Source organism: Centruroides sculpturatus, unplaced genomic scaffold (assembly GCF_000671375.1).
Source record: "Centruroides sculpturatus isolate CEXI.00-Female unplaced genomic scaffold, Cexi_2.0 scaffold1165, whole genome shotgun sequence".
NCBI classification, from domain to species: Eukaryota; Metazoa; Arthropoda; class Arachnida; order Scorpiones; family Buthidae; genus Centruroides; species Centruroides sculpturatus.
This window is the reverse complement of record NW_019385337.1, coordinates 123,072-143,332: the sequence shown is the minus strand read 5'-3', so window position 1 is coordinate 143,332 and position 20,261 is coordinate 123,072. Positions and strand designations below refer to the sequence as shown.

The following is a 20,261-nucleotide window of genomic DNA, read 5'->3' as shown; positions in this document are numbered from 1 at the left end:
AATATTTTGACATAAATTTAAAGTATTTAGCATAAAATCTTACTATTATGCACTCTTTGTTTATATACAACTCCAGATATTATTATTACTATTATTATTTTCATATCAAATTGAAATTGATGCATTACATAATACAGTGGTACCTCGGAACTCTAATGCTCTAAAAGTTAAATAACTTGGAAACTAAACAGTTACTTCAAGGAAATTTTGCTCCAAAAGTAGAACACAAACAAGGACAGCCATACTACATGATATATGATATCTATGCAGGTACACATCATGCAGCATTGTTGTCAGATTGAGTTAATTTTATTTTTGGGTTACAAATGAAACAATGAAAATCTGTTACTTTTCTAAATCCATTGATATGAGTTTTGGATGCGCATTGAATGAGTTCAGCTGTGATACAGTTTATTTTACTGCATTATTTACTTTTTTTATTGTTTTTAATTTATTATTATTATTTTCATCATTTTATGCATTAATTAGAGCATTTATTTTGTGTTATTTTAGCTTAAATTATGGGTTTTTTTAGAATTAAAATGGGGATTTTTGGAGTTTGGAAACAGATTAATTTACTTTATTTCTTAAAAGAAAAATTGCTTTGGAACTCAAATGCCCTATAGAAAGAAATTGAATTCAGGTTATGAGTTAACACATTACTAAAATTTTAAGATGCTTGGTGCAAACATTCTGTACTTAAAACAATACATTTTTCTCTCCTCATGTTGTCATATTATTTTCTAAGATCTTTTTTTTTTTTTTTACATAAACAGTACTACAGGTTATCACATGACTTTATTGAATAGTTGGAAAAATTTTGTCTTGATACTGGAAAAATAGTTATGGTATAATTCAGTTTTTTCTTAAAATGAATAATTGATCATTACTATTAATCAGTTTGTTGATCTTTGCTATCTGCTATTTGTTTAACATTATCAATGTCATTTAGGTGGTTGAGCATGATTTTTAATTTTTCATTTAATATGATTACACACTTTACATATATTTCAGACATTCAAAACATTTTAAAAATAATCTAAAATGAGGATTTATTATTAAAATGTGGTGATAAAAGTCAGTATGGTTAATGTTTCCAGTTAGTTTTTGCAGAAAAATGTAGATGTATATGAATTTCAGATGTATTTGAATTATCTAAATTTACTTACACCTATCATTTCTAGTTGGTGGATGTTTTAATAATTAACAGTTACATGATAAAAATTAATGTAAAGATTGCAGATATTAAAGAGAAAATTTAATGATTTTATGATTTAAAAGAATTTTAACACCTTTGGTTAAAAATTTTTCTTATATTCACTATAGTACTAAATAGCAGTATAAAATTTATTATAATTGTATTTTAAATTTTAGAAGGAGTAGAAGGTTTGACAGCTGGAGTAGTAGAATTAGGTCAGAGAACACTTTCTTCCAATTTGATGCCTACAGAGGTATATATAAATAATTTAGTATAAAGAAGTTCCATTATTTACTAAATATAATTAAAATTTAACTTGATTCTAGGTTTTTAATGGAGAAAATTCAATGAGTGCTGGAGATATTAATCAAGCATGGTTTACAAGCCGTGAAGATAAAAATAGCCTTCATAATAGAGGTAAGCAGAATGTAGCTGATGTTTAGAAATTAAAATTTTATTAAAATAAATTACATTTTCTGATTATTTTTATTATTTAATTTTAAAATTAATTCATTTATCAAAAATTATTTAAAACATAAAAAGTGATAAATGAAAATATCCTTCTGTGATTATTCATTTTTTGCATGATGATGATCATATATCGATTTAATTATGAATAATATTAGAGATTCTGTATATTTTTTATTTTAACTGAGTTATTTGTTTGGATTTTATTACATACAACATTAGGCCTGGATTCATGAAAGTATCGTATTTCAACTTAGGATGAATGTTTGTCATAAGTTGTGATATGAGAAAATTTGGTGTTCACAAAACTTGTCATGACCAAAAATGTTGTAAATAGGCATTATATATGACATAGGGTGGATTGTCATAAGTCAAAACAATTCAAGTTGATCACTGAATACTTAGCTTTCTCGATTGACAAATTACTCAGTTTATTGAAAAGTTATTGTTTACCATGTCTGTCACTCAAAGACATTTTGTTAACAGAATTAATTTGATACTATAATATAGAGGGAAATGATTTTTAGTTTAATTGAAGAACTGAAATCTCATTTGGAAAGACATACACATCATGTACTGTATAGCATGCTAGTCTCTTAATCATGTTAAAATTATAAATAGAATTGTTATAATCAATCGTATAGAAATTTTACTAGTTTTTTTTTTTTTTAAATGCTTTTGTAATCGTTCTTCATTTATGTTGAATTTCATCTAAGCAGCTACATACATTACTAACACTATTCACTTCTTTGAAAATTAGGTTTAATCTCCAACAATTACCTTTTCTGTGAGAAGTGACAATTGAATCTATCATCCCTTCTATTATTATTATTATTATTTTTTTTCTCACTGCCATCTATCAATGCCTATATTTTGGAATAAGTGAAATGATGCTTTTTTCTCTTCTCTTTTATTGCTGAAACTCATATCAGAGACAACTTGCACCATTTAAAAGTTTTCAGACTATATTTTATTGGATGAAACAGTATACTTTTGAAATCCGATCACTGATATTTTGTCATGAAAAGTAAATCAGATTATGATGAGTATCATGATTTTCAGATACAATGTCATAAATTTGTCATATTTAACAATGTCATGAGAATATGATGTAACTAGCAAAACTTTTGTGAATCTGGGTCTTAATTTTTTGTAATTGATTCTACCTGTACAATTATATATATATATATATATATATATTTTATTTGTTCGTCTGTTGTTTTTGTTATTACTTATTTTTATTTCTGTTTCTCAATATATTTTTTTTTTCAAGATGTTATTTCTATTTTTATGAATATATATGAAAACTTTGATTTATGGGATTTACATATCAATCATATTGATAGAATACTTTATCTAGGATATTAAATGCTGCTTTAAATGAATGATACAAAATTTTACTGTATAATTCAATAAAATTACAAATTATACTAGTGTTTAAATGAAATTTTTGGAAAAGTTAAAATTTTTAATGAAATAAGCTTAGAAATTCTTTTCATATTCAAAAATTATGTTGCATTAGAATATTTTAAAATAATATTTGCATGTATAAATAAACGAATGATCAGAATTATTTTTTACATTGATATGGAGAAAATAATAATGGTTTTGAAAAAATACACTGGACAACAAAAAAAATAATGTACCATGAAGGACTTGTTGGATTTGAATAAAAATTGGTATGTGACATCGTCATAGCTAGACAGGTATATGATTGCAACCATAAAGCAAAAACGTACTTTATTGTGCAGTAATGTGCAATACAGTGCAGGTGCTAATATCCCGTTGGGCCACCTCTAGTGCGGATACAAGCTGTGATATGCCTCAGCATGGAGGCATAAAGGTTGCGTATAATGTTCTGCGGCATATCTGTCCATGCGTGATGCAACTGGGACTCAAGATGCATCAGATCCTGTGGCTGTCACAGCTGGCGTCCCAGGTGGTCCCACACATGTTCGATTAACGATAAATCTGGAGACCGTGCAAGCCAAGGAAGTGTGGCAACGTTACATAGGCATGCTTGGGAGACTGCTGTGCTGTGTGGCCAGGCATTATCCTGCTGGAATATGCCTGTCGGAAGCCCTGCCATGAGGGGCAACACATGTGGCTGGAGGATGTATTGCACATATCATTGGGCAGTGAGGGTAGTACACATGACAACTAGAGGTGTCCTACTGTCGTATGTTATTGCTCCCGACATCATAATACTGTTGGGCTCATGTGCCGCTCCACAGTATAGGCCGGGCTGACGCCTTGACCAGCGGGCTACCATACCCTCACACGGCCATCATGAGCCCCCAAACAAAAGCGGGATTCATCACTGAAGACAATATACTGCCAGTCAGTAGCTGTCCATAGTTGTTGCACAACATCACTGCAGACGGAGGCATTGGTGTGTGGCTGTTAACGGTAGAACACATACTGGGCATCAAGAGACCAATCCGCCTTCTACTAAGTGCCTGGAAATGGTGCGGCTGGATACATGGTTCCGTAATGCAGGTGCCACCGCTGCATGAATGGTAGATGATAAAGTTGTAGGCGCTATCTGTGCTTGACGTACAATGAGACGATCCTCTCTCCTGGTGGTCTGTGGTTTGCCATTCATGCGTACTTCTACGTACGCACTGCTCATAACACATCCTAACAGTTCCATCAGAACGGTTCAGATGGCGGCCAATCCGGCGGTATGACCATCCTCCTCTTAATCCAACAATACGACCTCTCTCAAACTCACTTAACTGAACAAACTCACTCAACAAAGTCACAATCATCAACACAAAACGCAGGACATATGCACAAGTCATCACAGCGTGCACCTTTATACCAGACAGAGGAAGCACTTTTCTTTCCTATTGTGGCGATATGACACAAGAAACTGTTCCCAAAAGCATATTTAGCTATGATGATGCAACATACCAATTTTTATTCAAATCCAACAAGTCCTTCATGGTGTGTTATTTTTTTGTCATCCAGTGTATATTAGATGTTTTCTAAAATAAAACAAGAAACATTTGCAAGCAGAACTGTGAATGCCATATGATCCTATCTTGTTCTTGTTTAAGTCCAAAATACTGCTTTATCAACTCTTGCTTTAGAAAATTTATTTTAAAATTTTGTTGGATCTGCTATATTAACTTAAAGGAAATAAATTGATGAATAATGCTGGCAAATCTATCTTTTTCCTTGATGTCCAATATTTGCCTTTTTTACTTACCCAGCTGTTACAACAGAGAGAAAGTACGGCAATTTAGCAACAAACGACCCTCCAGATTTTTACATTTTTTGGACTTAGGATACCTTGAAACATTGAAAAATGAAAAAAATTTGGGGATAATTTCTGTATGTATGAATGTTTGTGTGTGGGAGGGCATGATTTTGTTTACTTTGTTTGAAGCTTAATAACTTCTGTGCTTTTTGTTGAAAATTTCTGAAATTTTGCTGGGAGGTTTGTTTATTAGGGGGATTGATGTTATTAAATTTTGGTAGTAAAAGGTTGATGGGATGGGGAGATAATGGGGGTCATCTGGGTCGGACTTAATGGCAATTTTACACATTATTAGCACTTACAATTTTTTTATAAAACTCATTCCTACCCTCAAAATTAAAATTTTTGCTGTTTTATAATAGTTAAAAATATAGAAAGTTTTTTAATGAAATATGATAACAGATATTTAATATTAATATAAAATTTATAATCAGGAAAACTTCTGAATCTTCTAAATTTTTTATATCTGTATGGAATGAGCAAATTCATTGAAGTAATTACTGACACAAATCTTCTATTCTGAATACCCGTATTTTGAACAATCTCGTACTCACTTAACCTTTATTGTCCAGTACTGCTTAACCATTCATAAAAGAAACGTTTTTGGCCTCAGTCAAGGTCTGCTTCAGGTTAAAAGAACAATTGAATTTCATTCTTAGAATGAACATTTAGTTTTTAAACTATATGCGAACTTATACGTGTGTTACGTATCATCATTATTTTCTTCGCATAAGTAGCGCCAAGCATAGGAAAGAGCATTGCTGTCTTTGGTGTTTATACTTCTCCCTGTCTAGCCAGCTCTCTATGTGAGGCCAGCCGATTAGGGGTGAGGTGTTTTCGACAGCCGAGCGGTTAATTCTGTCGTGTGGGTGCGGAATGACTCACCGAGACAGGTTTGCCATATATAACCGTTTAATAATATACATAAATCGTTCTTACAACAATCTAATGCAGGCAAGAGCTTATCCCACGATGGGTTTCTGTCACAGTTCCTAAAAATTGGATAGTTTGAATGTTTGATTGGTCCCTGGGGAGCTTTCAGCACTGTGGACGCAGAGAACGATGGCTCCGGGGCATGCACCAACACTTGTAGTGATGTCCTCGGTTGACAAGTCGAACCTCGGCGATTCTGGACGTGACCTTGGCAATCCTAGAGTGGACGGGTTGGCGAAACCAGTTCCTAGGTCGTCGGAAGAGCCCTCATTGCGTCTCAGTCGGGAGCACCAAATCCCGACAGGTGAGCTCTACACAACAAAACCAAAGACTCTGTAAAGTTCCCGAAAATGCGGTTTTATCGATTTTTCCACCGCGGTCGCCTCTCCATTGGTCTCTCCTTGTCACATGGTGACAATTCGAAACTCCAGGCAGGGCGCGGGAGAGTTCAACGTCGCGTCGGAACACGACTCCTCTCCAACCTCGTTTTCTTCGACTTTACTCTATCTATTGTTTAAAATCTTTTAACAAGACAAAAGGTTCATTGTTTAAATTCGATCTTTAAGTTCGCTCTTTCGCACTACGAAACTTGACTCATTTAAAAAGTTGTTAATGGCCTGCTTTCGGACCCCGTTTGGGTCCTCACATCTATATTTCCAGGGCTTCAAGGGCTCTGATGTGGTCCATATGAAAAGCTCTATTTATTAATCTGGTGTTGGATAGTTCTGCATAAATATCCGGGTCGGTGGCATAGGTTTTATGAATTGGTAAGCAGTTCCAGACAATAAAGGTTAAATGAGTATGAGATTAGTAATTACTGAATACTGGATATCAAACAAATCAAAAACAAAAAGAAGAATTATTCTGATGAGATTATAAATTTGACATAGTCAACTTGTGCATTTCTATTGGTTATTTTTTCCATTTAGTAAATATATAGTTACATTTTGTGAATCTGTTTTAAGTATAAAACATTTTTTATATTGTCTTTTATAAAATTATGCCAGAAATAGCATTTTAAAAATATCAATATAGAAATAAAGACCATTTTAAAAGAGGCTCCCTCTTAGCTTTTTAGCTTAAAAGCTATCTCTGTATAGAAATCTGTAATTTACTCTTCATTAGCAAGAAAAATATCCACAAATATAAATCAGCATGCTGCAGGTAGCTTTTAACAAATCTAATATGCTGGCAATATACTGCGCAGTAGCTTGTTCTTTATCTTCATGTCTTGTTCTTATATTTATCTTTTTACTGATGTCTGATGCAATTTAATCTAATAGTTGTTTTTTGACACAAGATTCTATTTATTTTTATATACATTTAATATATTTTGTATGATCATAATATTTGTCCAAAATGTTTAAATTTTCAAAGTACGTGGAAATACTGTTGTCTTTTTAGACAACTTTCAAAAATTTTTTAATGGATTAATTGTAAAATAAAATAATAAATATTAAATATAAATGATAAATATTAGTTGTAGCTATTAGTATTATAAAATTGTATACATATAAAAATGAATGTTGGTTTTATAAAATAAAATTTTTAAACAAGTTACACATACTATACATTTAATAAATTTTAAAAAATAATTTAGACAATAAAAAATTGATTTGCTTTTAATAATTAACTTTGTATGATGTAGTTCAGGAATTGTGAACCTTTTTGAGCCTGCATGCACAGAGTAATGCATACTTATCTTTAAAAATGTTTACATGTGATGAAGTTTTAGATTTCAAATAACAATTTTTAAATAAATGAAAAATTATGCTTTAATTAGAGCAAATGTAAAGAACCTGATTGAAAAAAAAATGATTAGGTAATAAACTGAAAGGATGATTGAAAAAAATAGGCGATAAACTGAAATTGCATATGTTGTACACCAGATCATGTTTCTCAACATGTCACTAGTTGATATTTATGTTGTAATGAAAACCATTAAATATCTATTAATTGATATTATTTTCTATATATATTTATTTTATTATTTGAATAGATATAATATATTTTTTTAAATTTTGTTTAAATATTTTAGAATTTATGAAATATTGTTTTTCAAAATGTTCAAAAATAATTTTGAGTAAAAATATTCTGCATTTTATTTTAAATAATAATAATTAAGATTTCTTAACAAATAATAATATATGTTTTATTAGAGTTAATGGTTAATTCAATTACCTGATAGGAATACTTTAAGATATAAATTATTTAAGTTTAAAGTATATTTTTTTTAGTACTAAAACAAAGTAGATGTAGCCATTTTTGAGCCTTTATAATATACTACATCTTGAAGGTTTTATAACATTAGCATTGTTCTGTGTCTAATGTACCCAGAACCTTCCAATACAGGTCATATGTGGAAACAAGGAATGTGGTCCAAAGATGAAATAGAAGTACTGGAGAATAATATTAGACATTATTGTGAGGTTAGTCATAATATTTTTTTAATATAAATTTGTATGCTAATTGAATTTATATAAAATTGACTTATTTGATGTAGTCAATCATTTCTTCTATTCAGAGTTCACTTCAGTCTTCTTGCAAATATTTCTTTGCCAGTAATATCAAGTTTTGAAGTGATGCTTTTAATGATATATGTTTGCAAAAGCAATTGATAATATAAACATTTGAATAAAATTTCATTCAATTGTTTAAAACTTAATTTTGTAATTAACTACAGAGTAATTATTAATAGTATCTAATAAATTTGCCCATTTAAATTACATTAAGTATATAAATGAACTAAAGTAGGACTATGTTAAAGGGCAATCTGGTTTTTGTCTAATATTCAATTGAGTACTTCTTTCTTGTCTTTTGCTAGTAAATCAAAGCTGGAATAGAACTCTGTCAATATATTGAACATCTGTGTTCAAAGAGCTTTATAATGCATTAAAAATTTAAGTAATTTCATTGTTATGAATAACCTTTCTTATATAAAGACTCATTAATGACAGGAAGATAATTGTATTGTATATTTTCTTATAGTGTGATGTTAGATCTAACACAATTATTGCATCTCAGATCTATGAGCTAAAAGCTTTTAAGTTTTTAATGCTTAACAGATTGTATACTAAATAATTTAATCATTGTGTATCATTATTGTTACTAAAATAAAACATTTTACTGTCCAAATTGATAATTTGATTATAAACAAAATATGAAAACCTCTAGTAGTTTGATTAATATAAACAATATATTTAACTAATTTTTTGAAGATCAAGAATTTACTAAATTAGCATGTATATAATTTATGATAAATGGAAAGGAAGCAAACAATGGCATCCCAATTATCCAACTAAATAGGACTGACAGATACCGTACGTTTCTATATTCAACAGTTGACTCAACGGTGAGAGAACAACGTTTCTAAATGGACTGTTGAGTTCTCTGTTGAGACTAGTGACGTCAGCGCTGTTTCACCGTTGAGCTCAACAGTCTCAACGACCTGAAAGACCGTTGAGTATTCAACAAACTAACATGGTGGCTTCCATGAAAAAGTAAATTTCGCTTATAGAAACTATCCATTCGCTGCTGTGGATGCTGTAATAGTGAACAGATTAATGAACAATCTGTATATGATAAAACATGTGATTGCATGATTATGTTGGATAATTTGGTCAATATTGAAATACTGTATTAAGATTTTTTTCATTTGTCCAAAATTGATTACGACCGATATTTGGCCCTCTAAGTCTTCCTAATGATATAAATATTCAAGAAATTAATTAAAATTATTAAAGAAAGACCAAGTACACAAGATAATGATACAGATATGGGTTCATTTGGATAAAAGGATTTATTCGAATAATGGTTAAGCGAGTTACTTTAATTATTTAGCAAAACAGTCACAATCGCCACCTTCTCGTTACTTAAGTCAGCCATCTTGAAAAGCGACCTCTCAACGAAAGTGTTTATTTTTTCTGCAAAACATGACGTCAGATTGTTCAACGGAGGGACTCAACGGAAAATTCACTGTTGAGTCAACCGTTGAATATAGAAACGTATGGATAGTCAAATTAGCAAAGATGATAGTATTTCTGCTAATCTGACCACCTGTCCTATATAGAATTTTAATATGGAGATGAATAAGAGAAAATTTGAAACAAATTTCAAATTTAACAGAAGTCTGGTATAAATGTGAAATTGGATTTTGTTAATAATTATTTAATTGAAAGAATCACTTTTTTCCAATTTGTTACTGAAATAAAATTTATAATAAAAGAAAATAAAGGAATATAAAAGAATATAAAGGAATAATAAAGGAAAATATGATTGGAAAAATAAACTAATAATTACAATACATACTATATAACAAATTATTCTTGCAGTTGAGCAAACTTGATATTATAACAGTGATCATATATGACATACTGATAGATAAAGTAACAGTGGGAATGAACAAAATAGTGTACATGCTCACAAAGCTCAATATAAAATATGCTATGTTGGATAAAGCAGAATTTTGGATTTCAAAAGTTTGGATAATTGAGACACTATTGTAATTGTTTCGTTTTAAATATATGAAATAGAAAATATCAATAAATATTTAATGAATTAAATATATTTTGTTAACAGATTTCAAAATGAGATGGTGAATTTTATTAGAGATTTGTTAAAAATAAATTTTTATTTAGTTATGTATTCTTAAAATAATTAAAGCAAATTAATTCAATATATTTAAAAAATATTTTGAAAATTATGATGACAAAGAAATCAGACAAATATGTATGCAGTCAACATCATTTATTGATTAGTTTCAGAATTAATGTTGTAATGTTAAATTGAATAATTAAAAGTTTGTGGTTAAAACTTTTATTTTAGTTATAAATTTTAATATTACAATATAATTTTTAAAATAATAATATTATTTACCAATATTTTTTTAGAAACATAATATTACTGATCCTGCTACAATAATTTTTGAAATGACAAAGGATGAGAGGAAAGACTTTTATCGATCAGTAGCTAAGGATTTAAATAGACCATTATTTTCTGTTTATCGTCGTGTAATAAGGATGTATGACAAAAAGAACCACGTTGGAAAATATACTCCAGAAGATTTAGAAAGATTAAAAAAGTATGTTTTATGAAATGTTATAAGTTTTGTAATGAAAACAGTATATTAAAAGCATCAGATTTGTAAATTTTGTGCATAATTAGATTAAGATCAGTTTATGGAAATGATTGGCAAGCTATTGGAGCAGTTATGGGAAGAAGTGCTTCTTCTATTAAAGATCGTTGCCGATTGATGAAAGAAAATTGTAATCAAGGCAAGTGTTTTAAAATTTCTAATTTTGTAAAATATTGAAATGATCTTGTTTAGTATTATTTAATTATAAGCATTATTGATATAATTTGGAAACCTAATTGAATATCATTTTTTATTACATTAAGCAATATCATTGCATAGAAAATTTGAATCAAATGAGTTTATAGATAAAATGGGAAAATTTATAATTTATATTTTTGTGTGTTGAAAGAAAGAAATATGATTTCATTATACAGTTTTTAGAAAACAGCAACAAATTCAATTTTGTTTTTAGTTTTAGTTAATTTTGAAGAAAAATTATGAAATTGACTTAACCAGATTGTTTATGAAACGTGATAAAGCAAGCAAAAATATTTACAACTAAATAATAGATTTTTTTAAATTTAGAAACAGTCAAGAAAACAATACTGGTTGTAATTACATTTAAACATAATATATCTTAATAATTTCAATGAATAGTTTTGTAAATGGTTTTGTATTTATAGTTGTTTTATAATTAAATATCCAATAATATAGGAGCCTAATAAATATAATATGATTAAACCAAGGTTCCTACACATCTGGAATGTTGGGGTTTTTCATTAGTGTTCAAAAAAGTCATGGAAAGTCAGGAAATTTGTTTCCTTGGCTGCCTTGTTGACTTTTACTCACAATATGGTTGATCAAGTGTAGCTGTCTGTAGGCAACAAGAAGTAATGTGGTGCAATTCAACTTACAAGAAGGGGACAGAATATTTTCAGGCTCAAATTTCCTCAAAAAGTACACACAATTTTCCCAAAGATTATTGCACACAAAATAAAACCAATAATTTATGGACCAAGCAATAATTATTATTACATAGTTTGATAAATTCAAATTAAATAATGCATATAATTAAATATGCCTACTATAAAATTTGCCATGCAACACTAAACCCATAAGTTAACATAAAAATATTTCAGATTAAAAGAATGTTTTAATTTAAGCACATGTCATTGTCATCATAGGATAGCATATACAATTATAAACTTGATGGAATATGTTAATTAATAGAAATAAAATTGAAGTCAGTGCTGTGAATGATTATTTTCATTTTTAGCACAGACCTTTTGACATCCAAAAATGCAAAATTTATTTATGACAATGACTTCTGAATGAAATTTTATAAGGCTTACACTGGTAGTTGGTCTCAAGTTTGCATCCCACCAACAGGCTGGCCATAGGGAGTTTTCCAGATTTTTTTCATAGATTTAACACCTAAATAGGGTCAGTTTCTTATTTAGATGTGAGATCTGGTCTTAGCACACAGTTTCCAGCTTTTTTCAAAGTCGCATGAGCCTAAGTGGCAATATGATAGCCACGCTATAATATCAGGAGTGTGTTTTTTTTTTACTTTAACATTAGACACAACACTTACAACATCAATGCTATCATTGTTGTTAGCAATGCAATATACATTATACTAATAATGTTCACTCCAACTCACAAAAATAACACTTTCTCTTATAGTCGGCACTTGTACTCTGTGACAATGTCAAACAATTAGATAAAACAGTTAACATGTGCATTGAAAACTGAAAGTTAATAAGACTAGGAAATTTTTGATTAAAAATCTAATTTTATGAAATAGTTCTTATTTTTTTATTTACTTTAATAGCAGAAATAATGAAACAGTTGAATTACAATATTAAATATTGTAATTACTTTTTAATTTTAAAATTATAAACAAATTGTTTTCATTGAAATCCAAGCAAATAAGTTTTTTTAAGTTGTAAAGGTTTTAGCATATTCTACTCTTGGATTTGATTTGGCATCTAGATTAGGCTGTTATATCCAGTTATTTTAATAATCACTCTACTAATTCTAGTCACTGTCAAATAACAAACATTGGGTCTTTCTTCAAGCCATTGTATCTCAATAAAGTGTATATTTGGAACAACATAAAATTTTATTTTATTTATTTATTTTTAAACATATCCAAACAAATTAAAACACAATGAAATAACTAGGAGAAAATTTGGCTTTTGCTTTTGGATGGTATGACCATTAAAGCAAATTTAAAAAAAAAAATTTTTTTTTTTTAATTTACTTAATACAAACTTCACTATCACCTGATCACTATCATTCCAATTATAACTAAAACAATTGAAAAGGCTTTCTATGAAAGATTTTCTAATTGTATAAAAAAAAAAATAATGTTGTAAATGGTAACCAGTATTGCTTTGAACAAGGTTTTCCTACAGTTGACACATTAACACATCTCAAACAATATATTGTTGATGGATTTGATAATTTAGATATAGTGGCAACAGTGTTCATTGACTTATCAAAAGCTTTTGACAGTGTAGACATGAAAACATTAAAACAAAAATTATATAAAGTTGGATTAAGAGGAGTGTCATTGGAGTGGTTAACTTCTTATCTATTTAATCGAAACTACTGTGTCAAAGTAAGTAACTCAATATCTAAATTCTTCTAAACTAACAAAGGATTCATATTAGGCTCTTTACTTTTTAACATTTATATAAACAACATATTTAAGATTATTCCTGGAAACATCACCATAATGTATGCAGATGACATCATAATAACCTATGCAGACCAGAATTCCCAAGCAATTGAAGAAAGCTTAAACTCAGTATTAGCCAAACTAAGTATCTATATGGAAAACCATAACTTAAGTATAAACAAGAACAAAACAAAATATATCTGCCTGGTAATAGAAATAAACTAGTAAATTTAGACCAAATACAAGTAAGAATTAATAATATAAGTTGTCCAAAGTTTACTATCTAAGTTTACTGGAATACTTTAAAAAAATAATGAGATACCTAAACTATTACACTTATATCATATATGTATAGAATGTAAATTAAGATACAGCATTTCTATATGGGTTACAGCTTCAGACTTTGTTTTGAACCAGCTTCAAGTCACACAGAATAATCTCATCAGAGCATTACATAAACTATCTTATAATTTTACCATCACTTTATATTACAACTAGGATAACATTGACAAAGTGCATATATTATATAAAAAACAAGTTCTTCTAGATAGTTTTAAAAACTTTGCAAGAAAGAATTTTTTATTAGTAACCTGCTACCTGCTACCACCTTCTTAATACAACTACAGATGGAAAAATAATCTGCTACTGCCAATATCCAAACACTGTTTCAGTTGAACCATGCCAATCTACCAAATGATATACAATTGGAATGCCCTAAAAGAAGAATACAAACATTTGAAAATCTACAAACAATTTAAAGATGCTATCAACAGCTTGAATTCTGTTTACTTTTGTATGTTGATTATTTTATTATTATTGTTATTTTTTTCTTGTATGTTTTTTATGATGTAGTTGTATTTTGCTTATAAAAGACTTATGGCCAGTGTCCTAAATAAATAATAATAATATGAAGTGCTAGTTTTTAAGTCTCTTCAACTTTGTATGAATAGGATTTGACCATATATATAATATGTATATAAATAATTAATTTCAAATTAATAAATTATTTAGAAATATCTGGAAGAAAAGATATATGAGTTTGATGGCTGGAACACATAACTAGTAATTTACTTACCCAGCTAACAGACATTGCAAAATTGAATTCTGCTATGGGTTAATCTTTTCTTCCAGACATTATTAAATTATTGGTTACAACAACTTTTAAATTAATAAATAAATTCTGTACAAGACAATGCTACTGCCTGCCATTAATATCAATTTTCATAACAGTTTAATTGAATTTAGTTTAAAATGGCCTGTAAATAATTTAGTTGCTTTATTTATTATTGTGAGAAGTAAGGGGTTCGAGGCTATTGCTCTGAGCCTGTTGATTGGCATCAGCCTGGAAAAGGCCTCTCTCAAGGGTCACTGGATGGCTAATTTGCTAGGAGGGCTATTTGTTGAGTGGGGAGGTTGCGGGTAAGTGGACAGAGTGTCCGGTTTTCTGAATAAAGACATTTGGACTGGTTAATAAAATAACACATTTAATAAAAAAACCAAGTGGATTACTATATACAGCTAAGTATTTATACACTAATAGACTGAGAGAGAGTTTATGTAAAATTTACTGAATACCTCCTAAATGGTCCGCTATTAGCAGGTCTGGCTTATGCGAAGGTCAGGGAGACGATCATGAAACTTTGCAGCGGAAACATCGGAGTTAATATTGGCAGGTGGAACGTTGTGTATGGTTTCTCGAAATATGTCCACACTGACATTCTAGTTCGAGCCCTTTTTATTCTTCCCAAGCATGAGAGTCGAATCAGGTGATTTTGATTTAAGGTGGTCTAAGGTTAGGATGTGTCATTGCATCGGCTGCATTGGCTGGATCAGGCCAGATTATTGATACTTTCTTGATGTTCTGACTCTTTTTACCTTATAGGGCAACAAATTTGAAGTTCTTAGATGTCACCATCAAGATGTTGTGACTCTTCTTTCCTCATAATTTAACTGATTTGACATTTTTTCCATTAATAACCATATGTTTAGAATTGTTCTTAACACTTATTCAAAACATTGTTAAAAATTGTTGATTTGTACGATTATTTGATCGTCTTTATCTATCGGTCAGAGGTCAACAGAAAGGCCAGGTGGTGGGGAAAGAAAGTGGTTTTTTTCTACTTTGTAAATTAACTGCATATTAATTTTTAATTTAATTAATTTAACTAATTAATTGTGCTTGGGATCTCACATTATGTATAATTGAATTACAATTTATTTTCTATTTTTTATTAATTATAATACAATTTTAGGTAAATGGCTTCCTGCTGAGGAGAGGAGATTAGCAGAAGCTGTGTATGAATTAGCCAGTGCGATACCAGGTGAAAGAATTACATCTGGTCTCTCTTGGGCTGCCGTTGCTGAGAGAGTAGGTACTAGATCTGAGAAACAATGTCGAACAAAATGGCTTAACTATTTAAATTGGAAGGAAGCTGGTGGAACAGAATGGACTCGAGAAGATTACATTTCTTTAATTTGTAGGTATGTACAGTACATATCATTCATTGTAAGCCATTTCAATTTTCAAAAAAACATCTTTTTGACAATTCTGATTGAAATATATTTTTTGTGAAATTATGCTTCACAAAAATGAATGTTACATATGCAATATTAATAACAAAATGCCTTCCTTAATTTTTTTTGCCCTACAGGCACTAGAAGGGCCATGTTGGTTTGGCCCACAGTAGAGGCAGCCGGGTAGTGAAGGACTGGGAATAAGCTGTCTCTCTACTTTTTTTTTAACTCAGATTCAAGTTTGGGTTTCCTAGAGTGGTAGACTGATGCCATAATTGCCTCAGCCATTTGGTCAACAAAATGACTTCAAAACTTGTATTTTTAAGATTCTTATTAATCTAAAGTTGTTACCTTATTGATAGAACATTTTCATGTACTGAATATGAAATTTTTGAAATTTGTAAAAACAAAAAATTTGAAATATTTTTCAAAAAAGTCATAAATTGAGTATAAACCAAACACCTCTAGATCTTTATGGGTTATAATCTTGTGATTTCATATACAGTAGAGTGGCGATTAGCCAAATGCCGATCAACCGAAAACGTTCCAGTCGGACTGTGTTGTGATGAATCAAATGTTTTTGATACTAGATTAACTTCTAAAGTATAATTTTTTTTTGTTTTTAAATTTTTCAATATATTTATTTTGTTTGTACAAAATAAAGAAATAATTTTTAATGATACAATAGCCACGATTATTATTATAAAAATTTTCATTAGACTTAACATCGATGAAAATTCAACGCAAAGTGACATGCAACAGAGAAAAATTTTAATATGGGACATATTAATATTCTATTATTTGAATATACTAATATACTACAGTATATTAATAATGTATTTTTTGTACATAATCGGTTATCCGAAAAATCAATTTTCTGAACAACCCCAGTCCCCAATTGATTTGGATAATCGACGCGCTACTGTATTTTATATTTATACAGTAATACCCCAAACTTACGTGATAGGCGGGACCAAGCGATAACTGCGTAAGTTGGGGTATAATTTCGCATATAAATACATACAAATTGTTTTTAATTGGGGCCGGAAACTAAAGAAAACAATAATTTAGAAAAAGATGTTTAATAAAATCTTAGATAATACATATGTATAACAAATTATATTATTAAAATTGTAAACCGAAGTTATTTTGATGTAGAAGGCTTCATAAAATTTAACAAATTTGTCTGACGGCTCAAAGATTTTTTCTCCCACAAAATTTCCTCGTAGCATGCTAATCATTTTTTTATTCCTTGTTTTGTAGAAGAAATGCACTCTTCGTTGGAATATTTTCTAAAATTTGTAACCCCTTTTCAATTGAACTGATGCCTTATGTCAAGTTTCCAACTGTCATTCGATCTTCTGATTGCACTGATCTAAAGAATCAAGTTCTTCAATGTCAAGACTCTTACTCATGCATTACTATGAGCTCATCAATTGTCAGCTCCTGATTGTGGGAATCCAGCAGTTCTTGAACACCATCACTATCCACTTCTAAATTTATTTGCCTGGCAATATCGACAACTTCTTCAATCACATTACCAATTTTATCATTCTTTGGTACTGATTCCTCCTGTGTTTCATTGGTAAAAAAAAGAACACAGTTTCTTCCAGATGCCATTTAAAGTTTTTTGTGAAATTTCATTCCAAGATTGTCCAATGATTCTCACTGCATCTAAAACATTGAATTGTTTCCAAAAGTCTTTAATAGAGAGCTTTTTGTTTTGTCTCATAGCTTCATGCAGATGTGCAAATGATTGTCTTGTGTAATAAGCTTTGAATGTTTTTTATGACTCCTTGATCCATTGGTTGAAGCAAACTGGTGGTATTTGGTACCAAAATAAGGTAAAAAAAGATAAAATACAACTTTCACTCGTGGATCAAAATTAGTTAAAGTTTCAGGGGATGACCTGTCACCCAAGCTTTACGATTCAACTTTCAAATCACAGGTAACATAGCTTTAAATTTCTTTGGATAGTAAGACACAGCCTCTTTATCAGCACTTGTCTCTCCACTTTCTGCAATGCTATGCCAATTATAGCGACTTTTGAATCGGCTGAACCAACCATTACTAGTTTTAAACTCTTCATTTTTAGCCACCTCTCCAGCATTCTGTTTCAATCTGTCAAAAATCAACTTAGCTTGAGAGCACATTGTACTGATCAACAGGACAATTTTTTACATTTACTTGATTATCACACCATAATTTTAACATTGTTTCCATCTCAGCGATAATACTGCAAATTTACATTTACAAATGATGCTTAAATTTAAAGATTGAGCATTTTTCACAGCTTCAAGAATTTTTTCTTTATCTTTTATAATTGTTCTGACTGTTGATACCAGTAGATCAAACTCCTTTGCCAATCACAAATTTTCATTTTTGTATTGAAGTCTTTAATAATGTTAACTTTATATTCTAAAGATAAAGTTTTTCTTTTCTTGTTTGATGCAGAAGAATCAGTTCTACTTTGTTTGGATAACATAGTAGAGTCTCTCAAGTCTCCGTAGATATAACAAACACAGAAATAAATAACACAAAATAAATTGTAGCTATGCGTCGATTCCGCATGACACATCCGAACATGTAAGCTGAACAATAGTGTGGGGGGAGTGAGTAATTTAAGAGTTTCATGGTGCTCAAACAAAAGATGAATCGATGAGATTTGAAAATTGCATAACTCCGGGTTCGCATACATCGAGGTATTACTGTACTGTAATTTATAAAATCTACAGAATTATTATCCAAAAATTCTGGCTGTGTTTGGCTTAGATTTAGATATATTTTGATAATTGTTTATTTTATATAAGGGTCTAAATTAAGTTTAGGACTCCTAATTTATTAATGTTATTTAAATTCATAACATTTCTTAAATTAAAGATGTCAGATAATTTCTTTTAAAACTGACTATAAATGAATGAATTATGAGTGCTTTTTACTATATATAAGTTTTTCAATAATAGGGTCTTTCAACCACTGAATAGAAAACACTATCAGAAGTTAATGAGTGAGAAAATATTAATGTAATTATAAAATGTCTTATATCTTTAATCTGTATCTTCTTTGATGTGAATATTGATTTAAGTTGGGCTAAATTTATATTTTTGAAGCATTCATCTGTGGTAATAATAATCCTTAATTCTTAAATTATCTAAAAGATATTTTTCCTTTTGAGACAATCTACTATTTAAATTTTAAATTAAATTTATTAATGTGACAGATTTTTGAAATAATTTAGAATAAAATATCTTTTTAATATTCAAAAAGTATAGATTATATTAGGATTTGAATTTTATTAATAAGTAGAAAAAACAATATTTTATAATTTGTTTGATCTAAATAACTGTTAACATTCTATTCCAATTTCTTTTACATTAAGTACCATATTTTTGGGATTATAGTTTGCACAGAAAAACCAAATACTTATATAAAACATTTTGTTTTGTAATTGCATGGAAGTTAGGCCACAGTGAAAATGTTTAAAATGATTCCTAAACTTACAATATATGAATAATAATAGTGAGCTTTGTTCTACTAAAAAAGGTTTTATTTATTATAGTTACATGGTAAACAAATAATAGGTTATGAAAACCTATTTAACCTAATGTATACACAGCATGGTTTATTGTCAAATGAAGTGGCTGGATTTTTTTGTTAGTCCACCCAGAATTATAAGTAGGGAAGTTTTCATTTCATCACAAGTCTTCATGGAATCCATGATCAGTACTGACTTTAGAGTAAAAAAATGTATGCATGCTGCACTTATGGTACAATTTATTCAGCTACTGAAGCATTATGCCTTCCAACACCCAGCCTTTCTTATTCAAAGCAATCATTACACCCATAGCCATTTTTTCTGTCTGAAGGAAAAAATGGCTATGAGTGTAATGGTGGAGTTTTTCTTTTCAGTATTATCATTGGCCTCGGTTTTCCTCCCATTACATTACATTATGAAAGATTATGGCCATATACAAAGTTTTTGGTTGGAGAAGAAAGGGGAGATGAGGGGAAGGGAATAGGAAGAAGAGAAAGAAAGGCTTTCTCTGAACAGTGTATGTCACTGCTCTCTTTATATTTAATGTTGGTATGCAGTTTCTATGCTGCAAATCTGCCCTTGAAGTGT

At 29.6% G+C, this 20,261-nt stretch overlaps 1 protein-coding gene across 6 annotated transcripts in view; it reads left to right on the top strand.

Annotated features, from left to right (window-relative positions):
- The window catches only part of LOC111637817 (cyclin-D-binding Myb-like transcription factor 1), a 78,300-nt gene that overhangs the window by 43,610 nt on the left and 14,429 nt on the right, over nucleotides 1–20,261 (top strand). For 3 of the 6 annotated variants that reach the window (XM_023383384.1, XM_023383382.1, XM_023383380.1), the window contains exons 4-10: nucleotides 1,375–1,451; nucleotides 1,525–1,615; nucleotides 8,202–8,293; nucleotides 10,754–10,944; nucleotides 11,028–11,137; nucleotides 15,877–16,105; nucleotides 19,102–19,161. In XM_023383384.1, the coding sequence (XP_023239152.1) occupies nucleotides 1,375–1,451; nucleotides 1,525–1,615; nucleotides 8,202–8,293; nucleotides 10,754–10,944; nucleotides 11,028–11,137; nucleotides 15,877–16,105; nucleotides 19,102–19,161 (850 nt within the window). The remainder of the gene's footprint in view (nucleotides 1–1,374; nucleotides 1,452–1,524; nucleotides 1,616–8,201; nucleotides 8,294–10,753; nucleotides 10,945–11,027; nucleotides 11,138–15,876; nucleotides 16,106–19,101; nucleotides 19,162–20,261) is intronic. The other 3 variants (XM_023383383.1, XM_023383386.1, XM_023383385.1) reach the window with 3 other exon arrangements.